General features: G+C 35.6%; 2 protein-coding genes and 1 long non-coding RNA gene across 6 annotated transcripts in view; 2 read left to right on the top strand and 1 right to left on the bottom strand.

The window, feature by feature from the left end:
* The window catches only part of LOC133461934 (uncharacterized), an 18107-nt gene extending 15549 nt beyond the window's left edge, over positions 1 to 2558 (bottom strand). The window contains exon 1 of the long non-coding RNA XR_009784237.1: positions 2413 to 2558. This is a non-coding gene — a long non-coding RNA (uncharacterized LOC133461934). The remainder of the gene's footprint in view (positions 1 to 2412) is intronic.
* Positions 1 to 5414, top strand: part of tmem41b (transmembrane protein 41B) — an 8391-nt gene extending 2977 nt beyond the window's left edge. Inside the window, exons 2-7 of the mRNA XM_061742952.1 lie at positions 161 to 278; positions 975 to 1103; positions 1906 to 1999; positions 2452 to 2556; positions 3054 to 3192; positions 3285 to 5414. Coding sequence (XP_061598936.1) covers positions 161 to 278; positions 975 to 1103; positions 1906 to 1999; positions 2452 to 2556; positions 3054 to 3192; positions 3285 to 3454 — 755 coding nt within the window. The 3' untranslated portion in view covers positions 3455 to 5414. The remainder of the gene's footprint in view (positions 1 to 160; positions 279 to 974; positions 1104 to 1905; positions 2000 to 2451; positions 2557 to 3053; positions 3193 to 3284) is intronic.
* Positions 5415 to 10186: 4772 nt separating this feature from the next.
* dennd5a (DENN/MADD domain containing 5A) overlaps positions 10187 to 20947 on the top strand; it is a 33820-nt gene continuing 23059 nt past the window's right edge. For 2 of the 4 annotated variants that reach the window (XM_061742931.1, XM_061742914.1), the window contains exons 1-2: positions 10187 to 10432; positions 20414 to 20485. In XM_061742931.1, the coding sequence (XP_061598915.1) occupies positions 10333 to 10432; positions 20414 to 20485 (172 nt within the window). In that variant the 5' untranslated portion in view covers positions 10187 to 10332. The remainder of the gene's footprint in view (positions 10433 to 20413; positions 20486 to 20947) is intronic. The other 2 variants (XM_061742941.1, XM_061742922.1) reach the window with 1 other exon arrangement.

Raw genomic sequence — 20947 nt, 5'->3', positions numbered from 1 at the left:
ACAGCAGCAGTGTGAGTCTGTCTCACAGAACAGCATGAGCTCCCTGTAGGCTACTAAAAAAGTGATGCAAAATGCATCAGGAAATTGGAGAAAACTTCCTGGTAGTTTGTCTGTTTTTATGATAACACTATTGAGTAATTTATTTTTTTCCCCCCCACAGAGGCTCAGCACAGCATAGGAGGCTCAGCACGCATGTCCCTGCTCATTCTGGTGTCTATATTTGCCTGCGCTGCCTCAGTCATGTACCTGGTCTACAGGAACTTCCCAGAGCTCCCAGAGTAAGTTGCAGTATGGATTTTTAAACATTAAATTTGTGCACTATGGGAGGAATAATTGTTGTAATTAAATGCTCAGCAATATTTTGACTACTGACTTTATGCCAGATCTGAAAATATTCTGATAATGTTGTTTACATGAGTTGCAGATGAGATAATTTGACCAGGTTTTTGGTTCATATAGAGCCAAGCTATAATAATAATATATTTTAAAGTGCCTTTCAACACATTAATTGATGCCAAACAGCGATTTTAAATAAAGAAAAATGTAGGTAAAATTTGCACAGAATAATAAAATATTTTTTTATTATTATATTTATTTTTAATAAATTTGCAAAACTTTCGAAAAACCTTTTTTCACATTGTCAATATGGGGTGTTGTGTGTAGAATTTTGAGGTGAAAAATGAATGTAATCAATTTTGGAATAAGGCTGTAACATAACAAAATGTGGTAAAAGTGAAGCGCTGTGATTACTTTCCGGATGCACTGTATGTAGTACCATGGTATTTTCTGAAGTACCAGATTTAGCTATAGTGTAGAGCAGAAGTGGTACATAGACACTTAAAAAAATAAAATCTTTATTGTAGATATCAGATTAGAAATGGTTTGGACAGAAGGTTTGAGGAGATTATAGCTAATATGTATTATTTCTTGTAAATTGGGAATAATGGAAGACAATTTCTTTCTTTTTTTTTCAGTGATGAAATGGAGAAAATAAAGATCCCTAAGGATATGGAGGATGCCAAAGCTTTGGGAACTGTGTTGTCCAAATACAAAGATACCTACTATAGCCAGGTGTTGGTGGCCTACTTTGCAACCTTTGTTTTGTATCCTTGGTGAAAAGAAATGTACCTTTTTGAAGACTAAATGCCAGCTTAATTTTTTTTTTTTTTTTTTTTAATATAATTTATTTTTTTTTAATTTACGCTTTTCGTAGCCATGTAGATTTTGTTTTTAGGTGTGGGCAGTATTTTTTTTTTTACAAATTCTTAGTTATTTCACCCTTTCTTTTTAGGCCCAAAAGTCGAATCAAAAATACATTTATTTCTTTGTTTCCCTATTTTAATGCCAATCCTCTTCATACTACTGTGAAATCCTACTGCTGGCGGGGTTAAAATATAAAGTAATTTAAAAGGTTAAAACCTATTACCCGTAAGGGAATTTTTTTTCCCTTGACATTAGATGCCTAAACCATACCAACAATTTTTATTGTTTTCCTGTTTTTGCAGTATAATGTTGGATCATTTTTATCATAAAGTTGTTTGGCTGTGAGAACAGTTTTTGCAGGTGATGGTCCCAAATATCCTTGTTTTACTTTTTACTGGAACAAAAAGTATGCAGGGATTTGCATTGTCAGCTTCTTAAATATGTACTACTGTAGACCTTTCTGCTAGAAAGTCACCGCAGGAAGTGAACTCTGTCGTAGAACTTATCGGAGATGTAAATAGAAATACAGTTGGTCCCATTTTTTTATTTTTTTATTTAATTCTTGACAAAAGGAACTCCAAACAAGGCAAAGTTTATAGAGACCTTTGTTTTGATATTTTATTGTATTGAATGAATATTTGTTTAATGTGTCTTAAATTAGTTATTTTGTAAAGCTGTGCACCTTAACATTTTTTTTATAAGCCTCCAGACGTTTGCTATTCCTGGATCAATCTTCCTCAGCATCCTGTCTGGCTATCTTTACCCTTTCCCCTTGGCTCTTTTCTTAGTCTGCTTGGTGAGTAAGAACAATTAAAAAATGAATGATTGAAAAGCTAAACAGTTTAGTAAATGTTCCATTAAAACAAGTTTCTATGAGGCATGCTTGGGTGTGCAAGCTTTTTAAGTGCATGTTTTCTGCGAGACAAAAACATGTCTTAAAAAGGTATTTCTCGAAACTCATCTTAACTCAGCTTTATTTATAAAACACTTTAAAAACAAGATGGTCGGCCGGAGTGCTGAACACAAACATGGGAACAAACAACACAACAGACAATTGTGTGAAATCATAAAACGTATATCAGTCTGATTTCAAAACGGTAATGTAGAAAATTGTAGAAAAGCCCAATGAATCAGATGTGCATTTTTGGTCTTTTTTCCTGCAGTTGCTTTGTTGCTGTATGTTCTACTGTGTGTTGATGAAATTCTTACTCTGAGAAGAATGAAGGACTTATTTTTTTCTTTCGGCAGTGCTCTGGTCTTGGTGCTTCCTTCTGCTATATGTTGTCATATCTAGTGGGCAGACCTGTGGTCTACAAATATCTCACAGAGAGGGCACAGAAATGGTCCCAGCAGGTGAGAGCTTTAAAAAGATGGGGGAAAGAAAGAATGAATGAATGAATAATAATGATGATGACAACAACAGCATATTTGGCTCTGTACTCTAGATTAAACTATCCTTTTTGTGCTTTAGCACTTTGAGTGCTTCTACATAACTTTTAAATCACTTCAGCGTTGCAAATATTTATTTTGTAATGCTAACCTACCATGTCAAAGTCAAAAGAAAATTGACTCAAAAAGGAAGTAACTGATGAAATTACAAAAATTGTTTAAAACTGGAACAGATTCATTTTTCTTTGAAACTTTAATCAACTAATTGTTCTCCATACTTACAACTCCTAGTAGTGCTAAAGTAACTGATGGCTTTTTATTGTCTGTAATAGTCCACAATCTCATAAGCATCTGATCCATTCTAAGTAAAGACAGAATAATCAAAACTGAATAGATACGATTATTTGTGTGTTGGATCACATGATTGAAATTTTCTTCCTTTTTTTTTTTTTTTCTGGCAGGTTGACCGACATCGAGATCATTTAATCAATTACATAATTTTCCTAAGGATAACCCCATTTCTTCCAAACTGGTTTATCAATATCACTTCTCCTGTCATCAATGTGCCTTTGGGCGTTTTCTTCATTGGTACATTTCTTGGTAAGACATTCTCTTGTATTGCAGTATATAAATTGTTCATGTTAATTTCTTCTTTCTGTGACTCACCGATATTTAACTTGGCTGATTTTCAGGGGTGGCGCCACCTTCCTTTGTAGCAATCAATGCAGGTACAACATTGTACAAACTGACTACAGCCGGCGAGGCTGTGTCCTGGAACTCCCTGGCTGTGCTTGGCATACTCGCCGTGCTCTCGATCCTTCCCGTCTGCTTCCAGAAAAAGCTACAGCAGAAACTTGAGTAGTACTCACAACACCTCATCTGCTGGCTGATTCCGACGACTCTTTCTGGGCTCAGGAACAGGAATGCAGCTCTCCCTGAGGCTGCTCTGCGTTAGTGTCATTCACGGCTGCTGGTGCACTGGTCGTGGAGGAGTCTGGACGGCACGTACTCTCTGACAACAAAATGCATGCAGTGGTGGGTTGTTTCTCATGTGAAGTGAAGTACAAACCGTCCGCTGCTTGCACAAGTCATTTGGTTTTTGTAACTGATGCTGCTAATTGTGGCACATATTGTAAATAGAAACTGCTTTGTTTTTATTTAAGGCATTACTTACTATATGCTTATTTCCATGCAGTTAAAGGTGCTACTCGTGGGATGCATTTCATGGGGGGGGGGGGGGGGATACTTTTTTTTTCTTTTCTTTTTTAATAAAATGCTGTAACAGGGCCACCAGTAGCTTGTTGAAGTTCTTGTAGAAGACTGTCAACAACTACCTTTTGCTTTGTCAGATTCAGGAGTATATCAATTACTACATTCTGTTGGAAGCACCTTCAACTCCCACTTCCTTTTTATATTTCTGAGCATTTATACAGTTTCAGCGTAACTAAGTATGCCACCGCAGCAATAACATCACACAACTCTTAAAAGGTTTAGTTTGGGGGGGGGGAAAATGACTTGTGCTCACCTTTGCAAATACTGTTTATGTAGTATAAGAGGAAAATGTGACAAGTGATCTTAATGCACTCAAATTCTGTTCTCATATTCTTACTTAAAAGGTGCCTAGACCCATTACCGCACAATGCCCTCTTTTCTTTTCACATATTTCTGTTTATTTAAGTAGGCTACAGCAGAATCTTACCATTGCAACTTGTGAAGAGCACACAAAGCTAATTTAATGTTTCCTAATAGGACATCCATACATTTTATTAACTAAAACATGAATATAAATTATGTCAACACAAATTTCTTAGTGGCAAAAGTACGACATAATGTTTTGTTTTTTACATTACATTAGTTGAACTGAACTTTTAAGTGTAGTGGCAATGATACACTTGTGCATTCATTTCTGCCCCATGATATTTACCATACGACTGTAGACCTGGTGGTTTTAGTCACGCCACAGATGATACACAGGTGCCTCCATACAACCGTCAACAGACTGAATATTGAAGCTTTGCTTTTGCCATTTCCAGTCTTTCCCAAGAAAAACATATGATGCCTGATTTAAAATCTTGCTAGTTTCTGTTCTCTTAATTGTTTTGAATGGCTAATTGTGTCCTTTTAATATGAAAACTTAATTATTAAGGCACCGTCACTGCTTTAAAAAGAAAACAATGATCAAGTGATGCTATGCATCAGTTGTCAATATTGTCTAAAATGCACCAGACTTACAGCAATACTGTAAGGTTGTTCATCCCTCAAGATTAAGGACTACATGGACATCTCTTTATGTAAAAGGAAAACCAGTGTCATTTGTTGGGTTAATTATATGGCTTACTTTTTCAATAAAATTGTGTTTGCATGCATAATGTACACTGCTGTCTTCGAAAATGGACCTTACAGGTGGTAAAGAGAAGTGGAAAAATACTCGACTGAATCTTGACAATGTTACTTTTGTCTTCATATTTGAAATTAAACAATGATTAACTTTCTATTTCTCCAAAATGCTAAACCTGCCATGAAATGTGAAATGAAAACTTCTTGACTTAATTTATTTTTTTATTTTTTCTTTGTTGAACTATTAAAATAGTTTGTGTTCAAAAAATATGATTAAATATATAATGAAATTAGATATGTTTTCTCTTAAAAAGCCAGTTGCAAATTTGAGATAATTCTTGTCATCCTCTAATATTTTAAAGGCAGTATTATACTGTACTGAGCAGTGGTGTTTTGCAGTGTCAATGTTTACTGATTGCTAACTTCTGTCTTGTCTAATCTTTTTTTTTGTATTTATTGATTAATTAAAGATCTCTTTCCTGAAATATAGTTGCACTCATGTTAATTATACATGCTGAATATAGAATCCCTCAGTTGTGCAGCATCTTTAAGGCAGGAGGGTTTTTATGATTTTACACCATGCAGCAAACTAAAACAAATTAAAGTATTTTATATGTATATAGATTACTTAATTATGTCATTAGTGAATTTTGTAAACTACCTAAAAATATAATAAATCTCTCAAGACCAAACTGAAGGGTTAGTGCCACTAGGTGGCGCCATTGTGACAAATCTGTAGAGGAGCTGTGTGCTTGTTTGATATGGCCGATGGCGTGATGGTTACTGCAAAATATAAGTTAGTGTTTTTAGTCCCACAGTATGGATACTTTTTAAGCAAGCGAAAAACAATTATCCACCCTATGTGTGCATGGAAACAATTGGACACAGAAATACCAGCACCAAGGTAACAAACTTTTTGAGAGACAAGCTGAGTCCTGAGGAAATGATGTGATGTCAAATGCATGTTTAAACAGGAACCTCAGATAAATCTGGTGCATTTTAAAATGAGGTAATCACTTTTGTTGGGAAACAGATTAGACATTGTGAAATGCAGATTAATATCAGATGTGTCCTGTGATTTAACACATGACTGATGGGATACGAAAAACAAATGGCGCAAAAGAACAGTCTTTCTGGATGAACAGTTTATAGACAGTACAGTCCTTTCATTTCTTTCATTTCTTTCTCTCAATATATATCAGAACTCCAGTTAATACACATCACCTACCCATGTTTTAATTCACTCTGATATTGTTTTTAGATGATCAGTGTCCTGACAACACATTTTAAACTAACTTATTTGTCAATTTAAAGATTTATAAGCTGATTCTGATTCTGATTGTATCTAACTTGAGCTCATCAGCTAGTTTAGTTTTCCTGTTTTTACTACAGCCTAAAATACTACATTTATTAATAGTATAATTTGGGTAGGCCTATATGGTGACTAACATATTTGACAGTGCGTATTTATTTTATGTAACTTTTTTAAACTAAAAAAATGTTGGTCAGCTGACTGACTGAGGGCTTGTGTGAATGTTTTTTATGTTTTTTTTGGGTACTTTAGGAACCAATCAGAAATTAAATTAGTACTTTGTGACTTTGAACACCCCTTTGCAGCCACAGAGGAAATTAGCATTTTGTACCTTTAAGTCTGAAAATAACGTTAAAATGTGTACAACACTCGATACACAAACTTCAGTTTAACAAATGTTTTAAATGTATTTAAAAGACAGTAATTTCATGATGTCAATATTTTTAAAAAGTAGTTGGTTGATGAATGAAATTAATATTTTGATGTTTAAATATTGTGTAAAAGGCGTTCAGAACAAAGTTTAAGATAAAAAGTGTTTTCTTCTATTTATATGTATACACTTATTACCAGATATGGTCTATTTCGGTGTTTCCCTGTGATCTTTTGACCTATCGTGTGTGTCTGCAGAGGCGCTACCTGGGGGGGGGTCTCTGCTGATGGGCTATTCAAAAAGCAGGAAATTACGTTCAGCCCTCTCACATGAACTTAAATCATGACCACAAATCTTTTAATTATTTTGACCTGATACATTTTGCTATTACTACATTTGATGCAGTTAGATATTACATGAGGGGAAAAAACGATGGATGGACTGATGAGTCGGTTCAGTTCTTGCTGTCATATAACACCAATATAGAAGTCCGGTGGGCTGTTGCTTTTAGGTTAGTATTTTAGTAAGGTATGTTTAAAAAGAAAAAAAAAAGCAAGTAGTATCAGTATTTTTTGGAGGACTTGATAATAGATGTAAGTATTTTTTTTTAAATTCCTATTTTATATATATTTTTAATGTTTTATTTTTATAAGAAAAATGTATAAACCTTTGTTTGCATTAGTTGAAAATTAAATGAAAAGCAATTGTTATGTTTTGTGTTTCTTAATCTTACTGTACCGAAAATGAACCGAACTGTGACCTCAAAACCGAAGTACGTACCGAACCGTGATTTTTGTGCACCGTTACAGCCCTAGTTTTTAAAAACAGAATTTTTTTTAAAACTTCGTCGAATGAAAAGTAGAATGTATAAAATATTCAGAGCATTATTTAATAGTAGCCTATTTGAATTGAAATAGTCAGGAAATTATCATAAACTGATTAAATATGTAATGGAAAACATCCATTAAATGTTCTGCAGCTTGTAATTTTTTTGCATTATGTTCAAAACAAGTCTTGAATTCAGTTTGTCAGACTTCTTTAGACAAATGTAATGGACACATGCCTGGATACAGGTCAGACCTGAACCACCAGCTCCCACTGCACCACCACACATCCCACCGTCACAGGGAAGAAACCAAAAATGTGTCATGGCTGAAAGCAAAGTCAATCAAAACCTTTTACTTTTACTGTTGAGGGGGAAAAAGTATTATTTAGGTAATAACCTCGGTGAATGAAGAATACCAAAATCTCAGATGTCTTTAGCAAGTTTATTGTTATTTCTGAACAGGAAAGAAGTGTCAGAGGAAGCACTCCAGAGGGTCATCACCACCGCCCAGAAGATCATCGGCTGCCCTCTCTCCACACTGGAACACCTCCACCACTCCTGTTGCCAGAAAAAAGCCCAAGATATAATAAAAGACACTTCACACCCTGGACACTCGCTGACTGGTCTGATACTCTTCTCTTGAACATCTTTGAGAAGAATCCCCTCTTTTTCTTCTTTGCAGGAAGCTGTTGGAGTTCTCTTTGTTTGTTCTCCAAGCATTTGTTAATTTCACTGATAAGATTTTCCCCCTTCTTCAAGTCATTCTTCCTCTCCTGCCATTCATCCATCTCGTTCTGAACTTGCAGCTTCTTCTCTTCCAAAGCTGCTTTTTGATGGTTGACCTGCTGCAGCAGCGTTTCCTTCTTCATCTGGAGGCATTGAAGGGCTTCCATCGTTTCAATCTGTACCTCATTCATTTGTCTTTCCTCTTGCTCTAATGTCTCCATCTCCTTTTCCAGTTGTTCCCTGTCATCCCTCAGTTTTTTCATCTGTGGCTGCAGACTATTCTTTATAAATTTTTATTGTTTCGGGAATTCTTCCAATTTTAGATTTGATTGTTCTCTTATAGATTTCTGAATCTCCAAAGTTTTCTTCTCTTCTTCCAGGAGATTTTGTGTGGAAGGCATTTCTGTAGTCAAGTTAAGACGTTACTGTCGCAGAGACACAAGTTGCTTCTCAAAGGAATAAGTAGCCTGGAGGAAAAACCAGCTGCAATGCATTTTCTCTCCACAGGGAGGAGCAGTGATTTCAATGTGACTCTGTGGAACAGTTTGGAGCAGGAAATGAAACAAAGTATTAACATAAATCTGTTTAAAAAGAGATACAAAAAAATATTTATAAACAGGTATATGGAAGAGGAAATGGGTTAACGAGGAGTGTGAGAAACAAATAAAATAGGGAAAAAGTTATATTATACTTGCTTAAGATATGTTTAGATATTTATGTGGATATTTATGTAGTATATATTATATGTTGAGAGGGATAGTTATAATTATGTAATATATGTTATATATTTATTAGGTATGTAGCACATATATATTTATAGGGATATTTATGTAGTTTATATAGTGAATATTTATATAGATTTATATAATATTTGTATTTTCTATATATTGATATAATATTTATGTAATATTTATATTTTCTTTATACTTATATGGATAATTATGTAGTAATAGGCATGTTTACGTATTATTTATATAGACTATATTTATGTGGATATTGTGTAGATATAATATTAACAATAATGTAAATTCATAGAGAGAGGGGTAGGAACTAGGAAAAAGTGTATACTTCTTCCTACTCCTTATTTCGAACATATGTGAATATGAAGATTTTTTTATATTCATGTTCGAAATAAAAATTCATTCAAAAGATTTATTCATTCATTCATTCATTCATTCATTCATTCATTCATTCAATGTTCTGCTCTCAGTAGTCTAAACCGGGGGGTCAATAATCAGATTATTATTATTATTATTATTATTATTATTATTATTATTATTATTATTATTATTATTATTATTATTATTATTATTATTATTATTAAGTATTTCACTTTGATATGACCAAGAACAAACTATTTTAATAAATGTAATTCACTATCATTTTATGTAAGTGTGGCAATTTGACAATATTTTTTAGAATAGAATAGAATAGAATAGAAGACTTTATTACCCCCCAGAGGAGAAATTCAGTCGTGCAGCAGCCAAAACACACACACACACACACACACACACACACACACACACACACACACACACACACACACACACACACACACACACACACACACACACACACACACACACACACTTTATACAAAAAATGTAAAATAGAAATAACCAATAAGTGGTTAAATAATAAAAAGAGCAATATAAAAAGTAGAAAAAGACTATGTACAAGAGAGAAAAAAATAGTAAACACCAAAAAAAATGGATAATATTTACAAAAAATTTACAAATATTTTCAAAAATACTTGAGGTATTTGAGGTATTTACTGGTTATTGCACTTTTTTCGATCATTTCTTATTTATTTATTTATTTATTTATTTATTTATTTATTTATTTATTTATTTATTTATTTATTTATTTATATATGTATGTATGTATGTATTTATTTATTTATTTTACAAACCCACAGTCCGAGTGTAGTTTTATTTTGAAGGACATTTACCTTCACCGGTGGTTTTACACTGAAAGAGCCAGGCCGGATGCGCGCTGACCATGTGCGCCAGCCTAACAGCGTGTCTTCAGTGTCTTTAGTATGGGGGACAGATTTTCGATCCTCCCGAGAACATAGCGCACCGTAATGGCAGGGAGAATCCACCTCTCTGAGTCCGTTTAATATGCTCCCCGTTGGAGGGATAAGGGCAACACCGGACCAGTCTCAAAATGACCACCGGTTTCAGCTCCGGTTCCTCCCGGATCGCAGATTATTTTGTGATCTGCGGACTCGACACCGAAAGCGGGCTGGAACCCGACGAACTGTCCGGTAAGCTGTTAGCTCTCAGTGCAAAACGGGCTGGAGCTCAACCCAATCAGGAAAACAGTGGGGCTTATGACATCAATTTCATTTTTGTATTCATCATTTTTGACGTGAATCTCGCTTTAATATTGTTTAATGTGAAATGTTGGTTCAGGATAATATACAGCGGGCCTTGCCCTAGCTCATCTTCTCAAGGCTGATTTTTGGTCCTGCGTTACCCCAACGCAGAGCGTACGCCGCAGGGTACGCGGCGACGCGCACCGTACGCTCTGCGTCGATTTAACGCAGAACCATAATTCTGGCTTCAGCCTGTTTGTATGCAAAGCCCGAAGAGCAGCAAGGGGATTACTGGATGGCTGGCAAAGCATTTCAATTGGAACAGTGTCGATAAATTCATCTGTTTTACACCCCTTATTTAACAATGGGACAACCGGTATAATGGATATTTTGAGTGTGGTTTAGACAGACAGACAGACAGACAGTCAGTTCAGGCATTAGTGATTTGTTAGTGAAATGCAGTGGCGTCAATTCAGTCAAAGCTAAGGTATGGCAAGGTTACAAGTCACAGAACTGAACTATAGTATCAATCAACACGTCCAGCAAATACTGTAGCTTATCTGTGTGGTCAAGAAAATTTGAACTTTTTCAAATGCAGTCTCGCTCACTGCAAAAACTCAAAATCTTACCAGGAATATTTGTCTTATTTCTAGTGAAAATGTCTCATTTTTAGTCAAAAAATCTCATTACGCTTAAAACAAGAGTCATCACCAGAAAAATAACTTATTTGACCATTTTCACCTGTTTCAAGTAAATTTGCACTTGAAATAAGTAGAAAAATCTACTTGAAACAGGTGAAAATGGTTGTTTTTGAGTCTTGTCTTAAATGTAATGGGATTTTTTACTAAAAATTAGACATTTTAACTAGAAATAAGACAAATATTCTTGTTAAGATTTTGAGTTTTTGCAGTGTATAATAACTAGTGAAATCGATCATGTTGTTATGATTTGCATTTGTAGTTATTCTATATGTATTAAGTAATAGCATAATCAATACAAATAGACACAGAGTAATTCCATAAATGTATTTAAAAAACAAACCTTTACATTTTCCCTTGAAGCCAAGGTGGGGCGGCTGCCATACCTTGGCTTACCCAATTGACGCCCCTAGTGAAATGACACCGTCGCTATTACAGGTGTTTTCATACTAGATCGAGCATTTATTCGCAATTATTCAGAGATCAGGTATGAAGGTGGCAACACAGATTAACCTGTCATATAGCTCTAAGGCAAAAATACAACATGCCCCCTCATATATCCTGGCATCCTGCAGATATCGTGCATGTAACATCCTTAAAGAACACTTCAATCCCTTTGAAGTAATTATATGGATATCTTAAATATCTCATGAGTGTATGATAAACCATTGCACATTTGGATAGAGACTTTGGCCCCTTCAATCATTTTCTTATCTGCATGAGCATGGCTTGTGACTAAAAGAAAGGGTTTGCAAATATCTCTGCATGTGACATTGTGTTTGACCAGTGTGAGGCCTGGGCTGATAAAATACAAACAAGTGGCAGGTTTTTTTGTTGTTGTTTTTTGGGGGGAGGGGGGACTAAACTCTGACCCCTAAGTTAGTGGAATTGGTGCCTCTATTAAAATGTGGCCACAATTTTGCTGACCTGGCAAGTGATAACCCTTATCCTTTGTAACATTTGTGCCCTGATGGGATTGATTCGGTTCCAGGATAACAGCAAGCATGAGGGATCACAACTAGGTCTGATGAGTAGAGCAGTGATCTCATTTATGTGCAATGGCCTCCGCAGTCAACAGATTTCTACACAACTCAAATTACAGACTTGTTTGGTATTGCTGTCAAGCTCCAACATCAAAATATAAAAGGAGTAAATAACAAAAACAGTTACTTGGATGAACTAAATCGAGTTAAGTAAGACATTACTTTCTTTAACAAGGTGATACTATTACTCTATGTTATGGGTTTGGGTCTAAATTATTATTTGATTTGTCTTTGTGGTGGATAAACTAGCTATTGGTAATTACTAACAGTGTAACAACTTATGTACTCTAATAATGTTATCTTTTCCCTCAGAAATTAAATGCATGTAATTACTGTGGATGATGCCGGCAGTCGGACTATGATTATTTGTCTTACTCCAGGGCTTGGGTAGTTTGTATTCGTGCCTATCTTTTAGTGTAAATAATGGACTGGAATCAAAGTTTATGAGGCTACAAGTCAATTACTGTAGGATACTTACATTTCAAAAGAGAGGGTGGAAAAAAACAACATGAAAGTGAAGGCCAGACCGAGCATATCAGCAGAGGTGGGAGTTGTTTGCTGCAAGATAGCGTTATGATTTTTGACAGTGGGGATTTGTGTTATTATCTGCTGTTCCATCAGTTTCCTCACATAATTACATCAGCAGTTTCAGTAGCACTGTCTCAGCTAATACATTTTCACGGGGAAGCCCTGAATGTTGGAGAGAACAAACATGTCTACTCACATCAAATGATTTGTGAAAAGGTTTTTGCATTCAAATGGTCTGTTATGCCTATTAAAAAAGACCAAAACTACAGTGGCTTTTATCAGGTAATCATGGTAAATTAAAAATTTTAATTGCATACATTTAAGGTTAAATAAAAATAATAGAGCTCAACATAGCTAATTCTGGTAGAGCTGCTGAAATAATCTCTTCAAGGTTTTTGGCCACAAGTACAATTGTAACCCTGATATTACTTAAATAGAATCTAGGATTTATTACATGCCGATAAGAGAAAGGAACCACCACCTGTCTATGGACTGCATACATGGGGGGGGCCTTTGTGATATCACTATATATTTTCTTTCCCCATTTTGGTGTGATTTGTGACTCACTCAGTAGTGAAAGGCTTGTGGAATTGCTGTTGTTGCTGCAAGAACTTCTGTTTTAAAGCAAAAACCACAACAAAAATCATTTTAGTTTTCACACTCACCCCTTTTTACTTCCTCTTTTTACTTCCTTCAACAAGGTTCCTGCTTATATCTTAAGTGCACATTCACTTTGAGTACATGACAAGAATAGAAGTTCAAAAATTGGCTTTTTTATTATTGAGCACAACCATAAACGAAGCCAAACTGCACTGAACCAACTAGACTAATGACCACCCCCAAAACCTGCAAATTCTTTTCTTAAATGTCCACGATCCAAAACTATATAAAAAATATCATACTTGCATTTGCCTGGATGAAAAGAAAAAAATGCTGTGTGTCAGCCATTAATCAAAATGTGGTTTTGAGTAATTTTACAGATTTAAAAATTGCATCTGTAAATCAGTGGGATTGACAGCTGACTTGTTTGTCACTTAATGTTTACATACTAAAATTATCTGGCATAAATCTCATGTTTCTTTTTGGATGCATGTTAAAGATGTAAGACTCCTTATTTAATATTTAGTTTACCATTACAGTTACTATATTATCCTGTTCTCAAATCACTTTTTAATTTGGGTTCCTTGCATTGAGCTGCATAGCTTGTCCAGGAGTGTTATTGTAAAGTGTCTTTAATGGTTTTCTGACTTAACAGAAACGTATCTCACTGAAACTTTGCACAGATGCTTTGAGGTCAGACATCACTGTTGCTTTTCGAGTTACAGCACGTTGTTGCAGTTTACTGTAGAAAGAGGTTAGGGGCTTGCCCTTATGAACGCTTTCAGTTATGACTTGTAGAAAGGAAATGGTTTGGAAATTCCATTATCATAGTTTGCATATGATTCTCAGCTAAACATCTGATACATGTTTCATGTACATATTCAGAAGTAATTTTTGAAAATGTATCAAAACATCTAATACAATATAACATTTGTAATGTTCTTGCTTGATTTTTGGCAAGAGCTTTAGTACATTTTCAAAATAAATCCCAAATACTTTACATATTAAGAAATACTGCTTTGGTTTCTTATCACTTGCAAGATCATCTGACTAGGCTGATTAAAAATGCAAGAGCTGGGGAACTTTGGGCTATTGATACAGTGAGGGATGCGAGCCAGTGCAAATTCTATGGTAGTGAGATTTCACAGTACCTCGTAATTTAATTAATTCCTAATATGATGCAACAGTGACTCTTTTACAACAAAGACAGCAACATAACTTTTCTTGCACAGTTTTTTTGGCAGCACATTCGGGACCTGATTAGCATATGGATGACCCTGTAGCCTCGCAGGGAAAACTGGAAGCACAGGCAGCTGAGGGACACGAGTACACTTGCACTACTTATTCAAATGCTAAATATCCTTTTCAATTATCTAGGCAGTCTCTCTCCCTCTATCCAACTCGGCCAACAAATAAGGATGAATGGCTCAACATGAAAGCCAGCCTTAAATGCATAATGCAGTCTTTCATATTTTTTTCTCAGTTGTTTGTTAAAGAGACCTGCAGTTTTTTCTTTCTGAAGTTAAGGCAATGCCCTGAGGTCTCAAGGAAATGTCTCTTGACATGCTTGAATCAAAATACCACAGGCAAATCGTTCAAAAAACACTATTTTCCACCATGTCTTTATACTTTTGTTTGTAGCAGCTGTTACAGGGGGTGGGGTGAGCCACTCAACTCCACTCTAACCCCCCGTCTGTGAGATGTGCCTCTTTTCAAAGCTGTATGACAGCTTTGTACTATCCACAAGAGGTAACGCAAATTCAGATGATGTGAAGTTGCATTGAGATAAAGATGAGGAGGATTAATTGATTTATCCACTCTTGTCTATATCTAGGATTAAAAGTACCCAACAAATCTGCACAGGATTTTTTTTTTTTTAACTGAGGTGGTCCACAACAAAGTTTTAGGGTTTTATTATGATCAAGTATGATCCCCAAAAAGAAAAAAATATTTCATTATCCCTAGATTTGTGAAAAACACAAATATTGAAAGGAAAACCTGTAATGGAAACAGCTCCAAAAAAAAAAACACTTCCCAAATAGGTGGTTTTTCAGGCATTTCGATGAATTCAGTTTAATGGAAATGCTATCAATGCGTACTGATCTGGAAAAAGTTAAGCAGAAAAGGAGGATAAATGGGTACTATTTTTAATGAACATGGGTGAAAAAGAAAATGTAAAACATGTACATGTATGTGGAAATTTGTTTTGTTGACAGTTGATTCAATAAAAGTTAATTTACTAGAACAAAACAGGCAAGTCTGCAATGTTATTCTTCATTTTGCAAGATGCAACAAAACATACAGCATTATCCAAGTATTTGTTTTCTGAAGCAGTCTTGTATGCCAGCAAAGGATTAGATGTATTTTAAATTGGAGATGAAAGAGGAGAGCTTGCCCACTTCAGTTTACATCAACATCCACCATTAAATGTTCAAAAACGTCTGGCCTCTTAGCAGATCCAAAATACATATATATAATTTGTATGTGATTTATTTCCACATTTGAATGAGGCCTGAAACTGATCTGAAAATCCATGACTACTAGTCACATCTGATCTCTGTCACATGCAAGGAAAAATCTGAATTGGGTAACTTGAACCCTGCAGTGTAAAAGTGACCTCAGTTTCAGTCTGTAGCTAGGTGTGCTCTTGAAAGCTGTGTTTTCAGCCGTCCTGACAGAATAATCAAACCTGTCCCTTTTTGTTTTAAAGATTGTGTATTGTCAAAGGACTCTGCAGTCCTGTTACTTATCTGCCAACAGATGTGTTCAGACGTTTTACTTCAAGGCATTGAAAGACTGATAGGTTTGAGTCTGTTCTTGTTCTCTGGCTGCAGGTAGGAAACCGTTTTTGATGTAACAGGTATTTGTAATTCTCATTGGCTGTAGTTCAATATCAGCCTTTTGACAATGTGGGTTGTTTTTATCAGCATTTAAAAAGATTAACACAAAGAACAAATGATTTTGCAATAAATAAAACATTTCCCACATCTAAGTTTATGAAATATCTTTTGTCTTTTATCTGCTTTGTTTGAATAAAAACAGTTTTAACGCTGTATGTTGCAAATTCTGGTTAAAAAAACAACAACCAAAAAACAAATAAAATGCATTGTATACATGTCCAAACAATGCTCCTGCCACCATCCAGATATGTCATGTTTTTACTGAAAAATACTTTAGAATAAGATCTAATCTTTCAGAAAATCTCAAGATTTAATTAAGTATAATATTTGTATCTGTGTTAAAACAGTCTATAGAATGTTGAACTAGAGAAAATAGATAATACTAGTGATCATCGGAGTCATGTTTATGATGAGCCACTTTTATTGAATTGGATTAAATATGTCCACCACTCACTTGAACATGCCAGACAGGTTGGTGGTTAAAAACAATACTGGGTGCTATGCTGGTGTTTAATTTAAACAATGTTGATCATCTTTTGTTGATTTTGACATTTCAGGGCTAAAATACATTTAATCAGTATTGTACGGTCCTTATTTAATGTGTTTTCCCAAGCAGTTTGTCTTAAAAACATTACTGTCTGCTAGTTTGTAAAGCGTATTCACCAACGATGTTAGTAAAAGCAGTTTCAGTGTGGTATTTATTCTTCTTCTTCTCAGTGAGCTTAAGCACCACTGCAGCACTGTATTTATCCTTTGCTGAACATGAAAAAAATAAACTGATTGTTGCAAAGACGGTGGGCCGTGAGGGTGATGAGTTTAAGGAGTGAATGCGTCCATCAGTTTTACCTCTAGGCATGTATGTGTTAAAGTCTTAGCTTTTCAGATGTTGCATTCCTTAGTAAGCAGTCAAAATTAATAGTGCTTGAATATTGCTTTAAAGACAGAGAAGCTTAGAGTATGTCTGATATTCTGGTTGTAGCCCTGTTTTAGTTGGTGTGAGGATGCCTGAGCACAGGAGGGGTCTGTGGGTGGTCCCTGGCTCAGAGGATGCAAAGCCAGAGCTCGGCGATGCTACACTCCCACTACTACCGGTCCATACGCTCATAGCGTCCAAGTGGATTTGTTAGAAAATTTGGCAAATAAACACATTTTCGCTGTAAAGTCTGGTAGAGCTGACATCAGCTGGTGTCATCTTCTGCTTACTAATTACAAGGGAAGGGAGAGACTTTGGTTTATGGGAACACTTGTCTAGTCACCTCTGTAGTCCAATCAGCTGCAGCTGAGTCAGATTAAAGACGTGACTCAGTCCATCATATGTGGACAAGACAAAACAAAATGTTATAATTCCGGACTTATTTTTCTAAATTTAAGATTTAATTTTAATTGTAAAGCTGTGGTAGTTGTGGATAATCTTATAGGTCTGTTTTAAATATAAACACTTGAAGGATGGGATTACAGCCTCTGCATTAACCACTATAATGAATCTGATTACTCCCAGTGTCAGTAATGTTTAATTCTCTTTTGATTTTAATGATGTTAACATTTTATTATAATTTGATTATGAGCGTTAAATTGTATTCCATAGAGAACAGATGGCATTTCATCATGTAGCTAGAAAATAGGGTTGCATGTTTTTGCATAAAAAAATTCAGTCTTTAATATGTATTAAAATAATCCATGTTTTCACAGACTTTTCAAATTTACTGTCAGAGCTCTATATTTTTATGGTAATTTAGACCTGTGAAAACCATTGAAAAAATGCCAGGAAGGACTTTTTTGTATAAGCTTCCTGTAATTTGGTCCTGGTTTATTCTTTGATAAATACCTCATGGTATTTTCCAATCAACAACCTTTCCTGTTTGGTCAGTGTAAAGGCCAGGCATGTTCAGCTTTATTCACTTTCAACAATAACTTTTGAAGAACCTTTTCAGGCGGTGATTATTTCATCTTTGTTCCCCAAATTAAATAGTGAGAAATAATGGTTTATAGGTTGGCTATTTATCCATTGCTAAAAAGCAATGCTAAAATGCAATGCTTTGTTGGTGATTGTTATCAAAATGTTAGTTCCAGTTATTAACTATTTACAGAAATTATTCTGTTCTCAGTTGTTCACTCTTTAAATACATTTCAGAGCATTTCCTAGGCTGAAATACTGTGATTCGACTGCTTATTTCATTGTCTTTAAATATGTAGAAAATAATTCATATTGACACATTAACAATGTTAAAAGTACATTTTTAATGGATATAATCGTTGTCTTTAAATCAATGTTGGCCACATAAAGTAACTATTCAATACATCAAACATCTGGAAACATCCGGCTTCCAGATGTTTGATAAATGGCTGAAAGACTTTACAAACAGTTCAATTCACATAACCATGTTCCGTGTCTGTTTCCTTTTTCTTTCTTTCTTTCGAATCGGGTCTATTATTATATATCCTCATCATGCAAAGTAGTGTTTTATATCCTCTTTGAACATAAACAGATGGCAGTTTTATGTCTTGTATGGAGTGATTGAACACTGCACCACAAGTCATCACAGTGGGATGAAAAATTACAAGGGACTGAATCTTTTTTTTTTATTCCAACCAATCAGAATAATCTCCTTGTCTGAAGGGCTCTTAGTTGCTGATGTTTTTGTTGTCTTCCTGGCCTAGTTTCTTTCTTGTGGGCAGTTTGGATATGAAAGTAACCAACAGATTTAAACTACTTAATCCTTAAGACGTTTAGTCCTTTGCCAGGATTTGTTTCACTGCTTATCTCACCACTTCTATTTGATAATCAGAAGAGGATGAACAGGAATCAAGGAGGGCACATTTAGGATCAGATATTATCAACACCTACACGAAAGATGCAACTTTAATCTACGAGTCTTTTGAGTTAAATTTGTATTATCTGCAACAGAAGGAATCACCGGTAATGTGATCATCAGACTTTGGGAAATTGGTCATTTCATGGCTGCGAGTGAAACCAATAATTCATTAATTGAAATAACAATGACATTCCCGTAGCCCTTTCTACATTGTCCAGAAAAGGTCTAGTAAAGTCCTTGGTTATCAATGGTCACACTAGCCTGAACCCAGACTAACTGTCATGCTGATGTAGCATAGCTAAAAAAGAGCCCATGGCATGTGTTGTTCAGTTCACATTTGGCTTTTACATGCTGCATGAATGCTTTTTTTGTGCCAGCAGAACTGTTTGTTTGATGCTTGGCAAATGTCATGCAAGCAGAGGACAGGAAGTAGTATACGCCTTGCTGCAAAGAGTACAAAAGGATCTTTTTTTATTTAATGTGAAATGTTAGATAATTTAACATAGCTCCGGGACAGCAACGTCAAAGCAGTCATTCACTGTGATCTAATCCATGACTCATTACATGTCCAGGCCCAGCCGAGCTATGGGTACGGCTCGATGTGGCCTTTTAATTGGACTACTATCCCTGTCCCCGTATGTAAACATTGGATCAGAGTCAGTTTATTTACGAAAGTATGTCGAGCTCTGTTATGATGCTTACCAATATGTTCCCCTTTCAGCTTGTTAGTGTTGGGCTTTTTCCGGTCATGCACCAGAACAACAAAGAGAGAATTTAGTTGACAGGAAATTGGTACTACTTAGAGCGTTGTATTGAACAGCTTAGCAGCTGTGTGTATTTAATTTGTTCTCTGAGATGTACATTATATATTATTATAATTCCTTTGGTAATGGCAGCTTCTTGTACCTGCTTTGACCGTTACTTCTATAACTTCAGCATATACTCACAATGACAGTGTTATCTTACTAAGAGATTGGCCTTTAGATCGAAGTATGCTGTCGCTAGCTTCAGACAAACAGCTGTTCACACAGCTGGTTATTTATTGTTTGTGAGATGGGAATATATCTGTGTTGAAAGCAGTGGGTATGTGTGTGTGATCTTTTAAGGGCAAAGGAAACTACAACACTGAGAAATGCTTCATCTCTGTACCGAAACTCCATCAACTGGCTTGAATCTGTGAATCTACCTGGCGGATGGAGGACGTTGTGTCTGTCTGTGTGTAGCTCTTTCTCAGAACAAAGTTTTGAAAGTAGAGGTTTCAGGATGTTTATGCACAAATTAAGAAGTGATGCGCTACCTTTTCAAGAACTAGGCTTTTAATTATATTTTTGTTTTATTTGTTGTGTAGCTTTATGCCAATATATAGAAGCTACTAAATTCAGAGATGGGGCCAGAGGAAAATTGGCACAGGCAGAAGAAGGTAATGGTCCCACCACACACACTGCTCTCCCTCCTAACCTGAGCTCAGCTTCAACCCTTCCACCTAAACCTGGGGTATTTTGTTTTCCTTTTTTCCCTTAGCAAACCTCTGTTTTATTTCAAATACTGCGTTTTCATAGTAGTTTCCTGCACAGTTGTGGAGACTTGTCCTTTCTGTTTTGCGCACTCTTGATGTGTCTCTTCCTGGTTTTTCTTTTCTCCTCCGTCTCACTCACTTCCTTCAGCGGCAGCAGCTGAACAAGGAGCTGACATTTGACAATCACTGCTTCTGTTTTCGCTCACACACGCACACACATAAATCCACTGTTGCCTGCACTGGCATTGCTTGTTTAATGTTTGCTCTCCCCCCACACTCTGAATGACTTTTCAATACTGCTTCGGTGTGTGCATCACTTCTGCTTTAATCTGAGTTGATTTCAGCTCAGTTTGTGCTTCTATGACT

Source organism: Cololabis saira, chromosome 2 (assembly GCF_033807715.1).
Source record: "Cololabis saira isolate AMF1-May2022 chromosome 2, fColSai1.1, whole genome shotgun sequence".
Lineage (NCBI taxonomy): Eukaryota > Metazoa > Chordata > Actinopteri > Beloniformes > Belonidae > Cololabis > Cololabis saira.
Note: the sequence above shows the minus strand (reverse complement) of the source record. Positions and strands in the feature narration are given on the sequence as shown.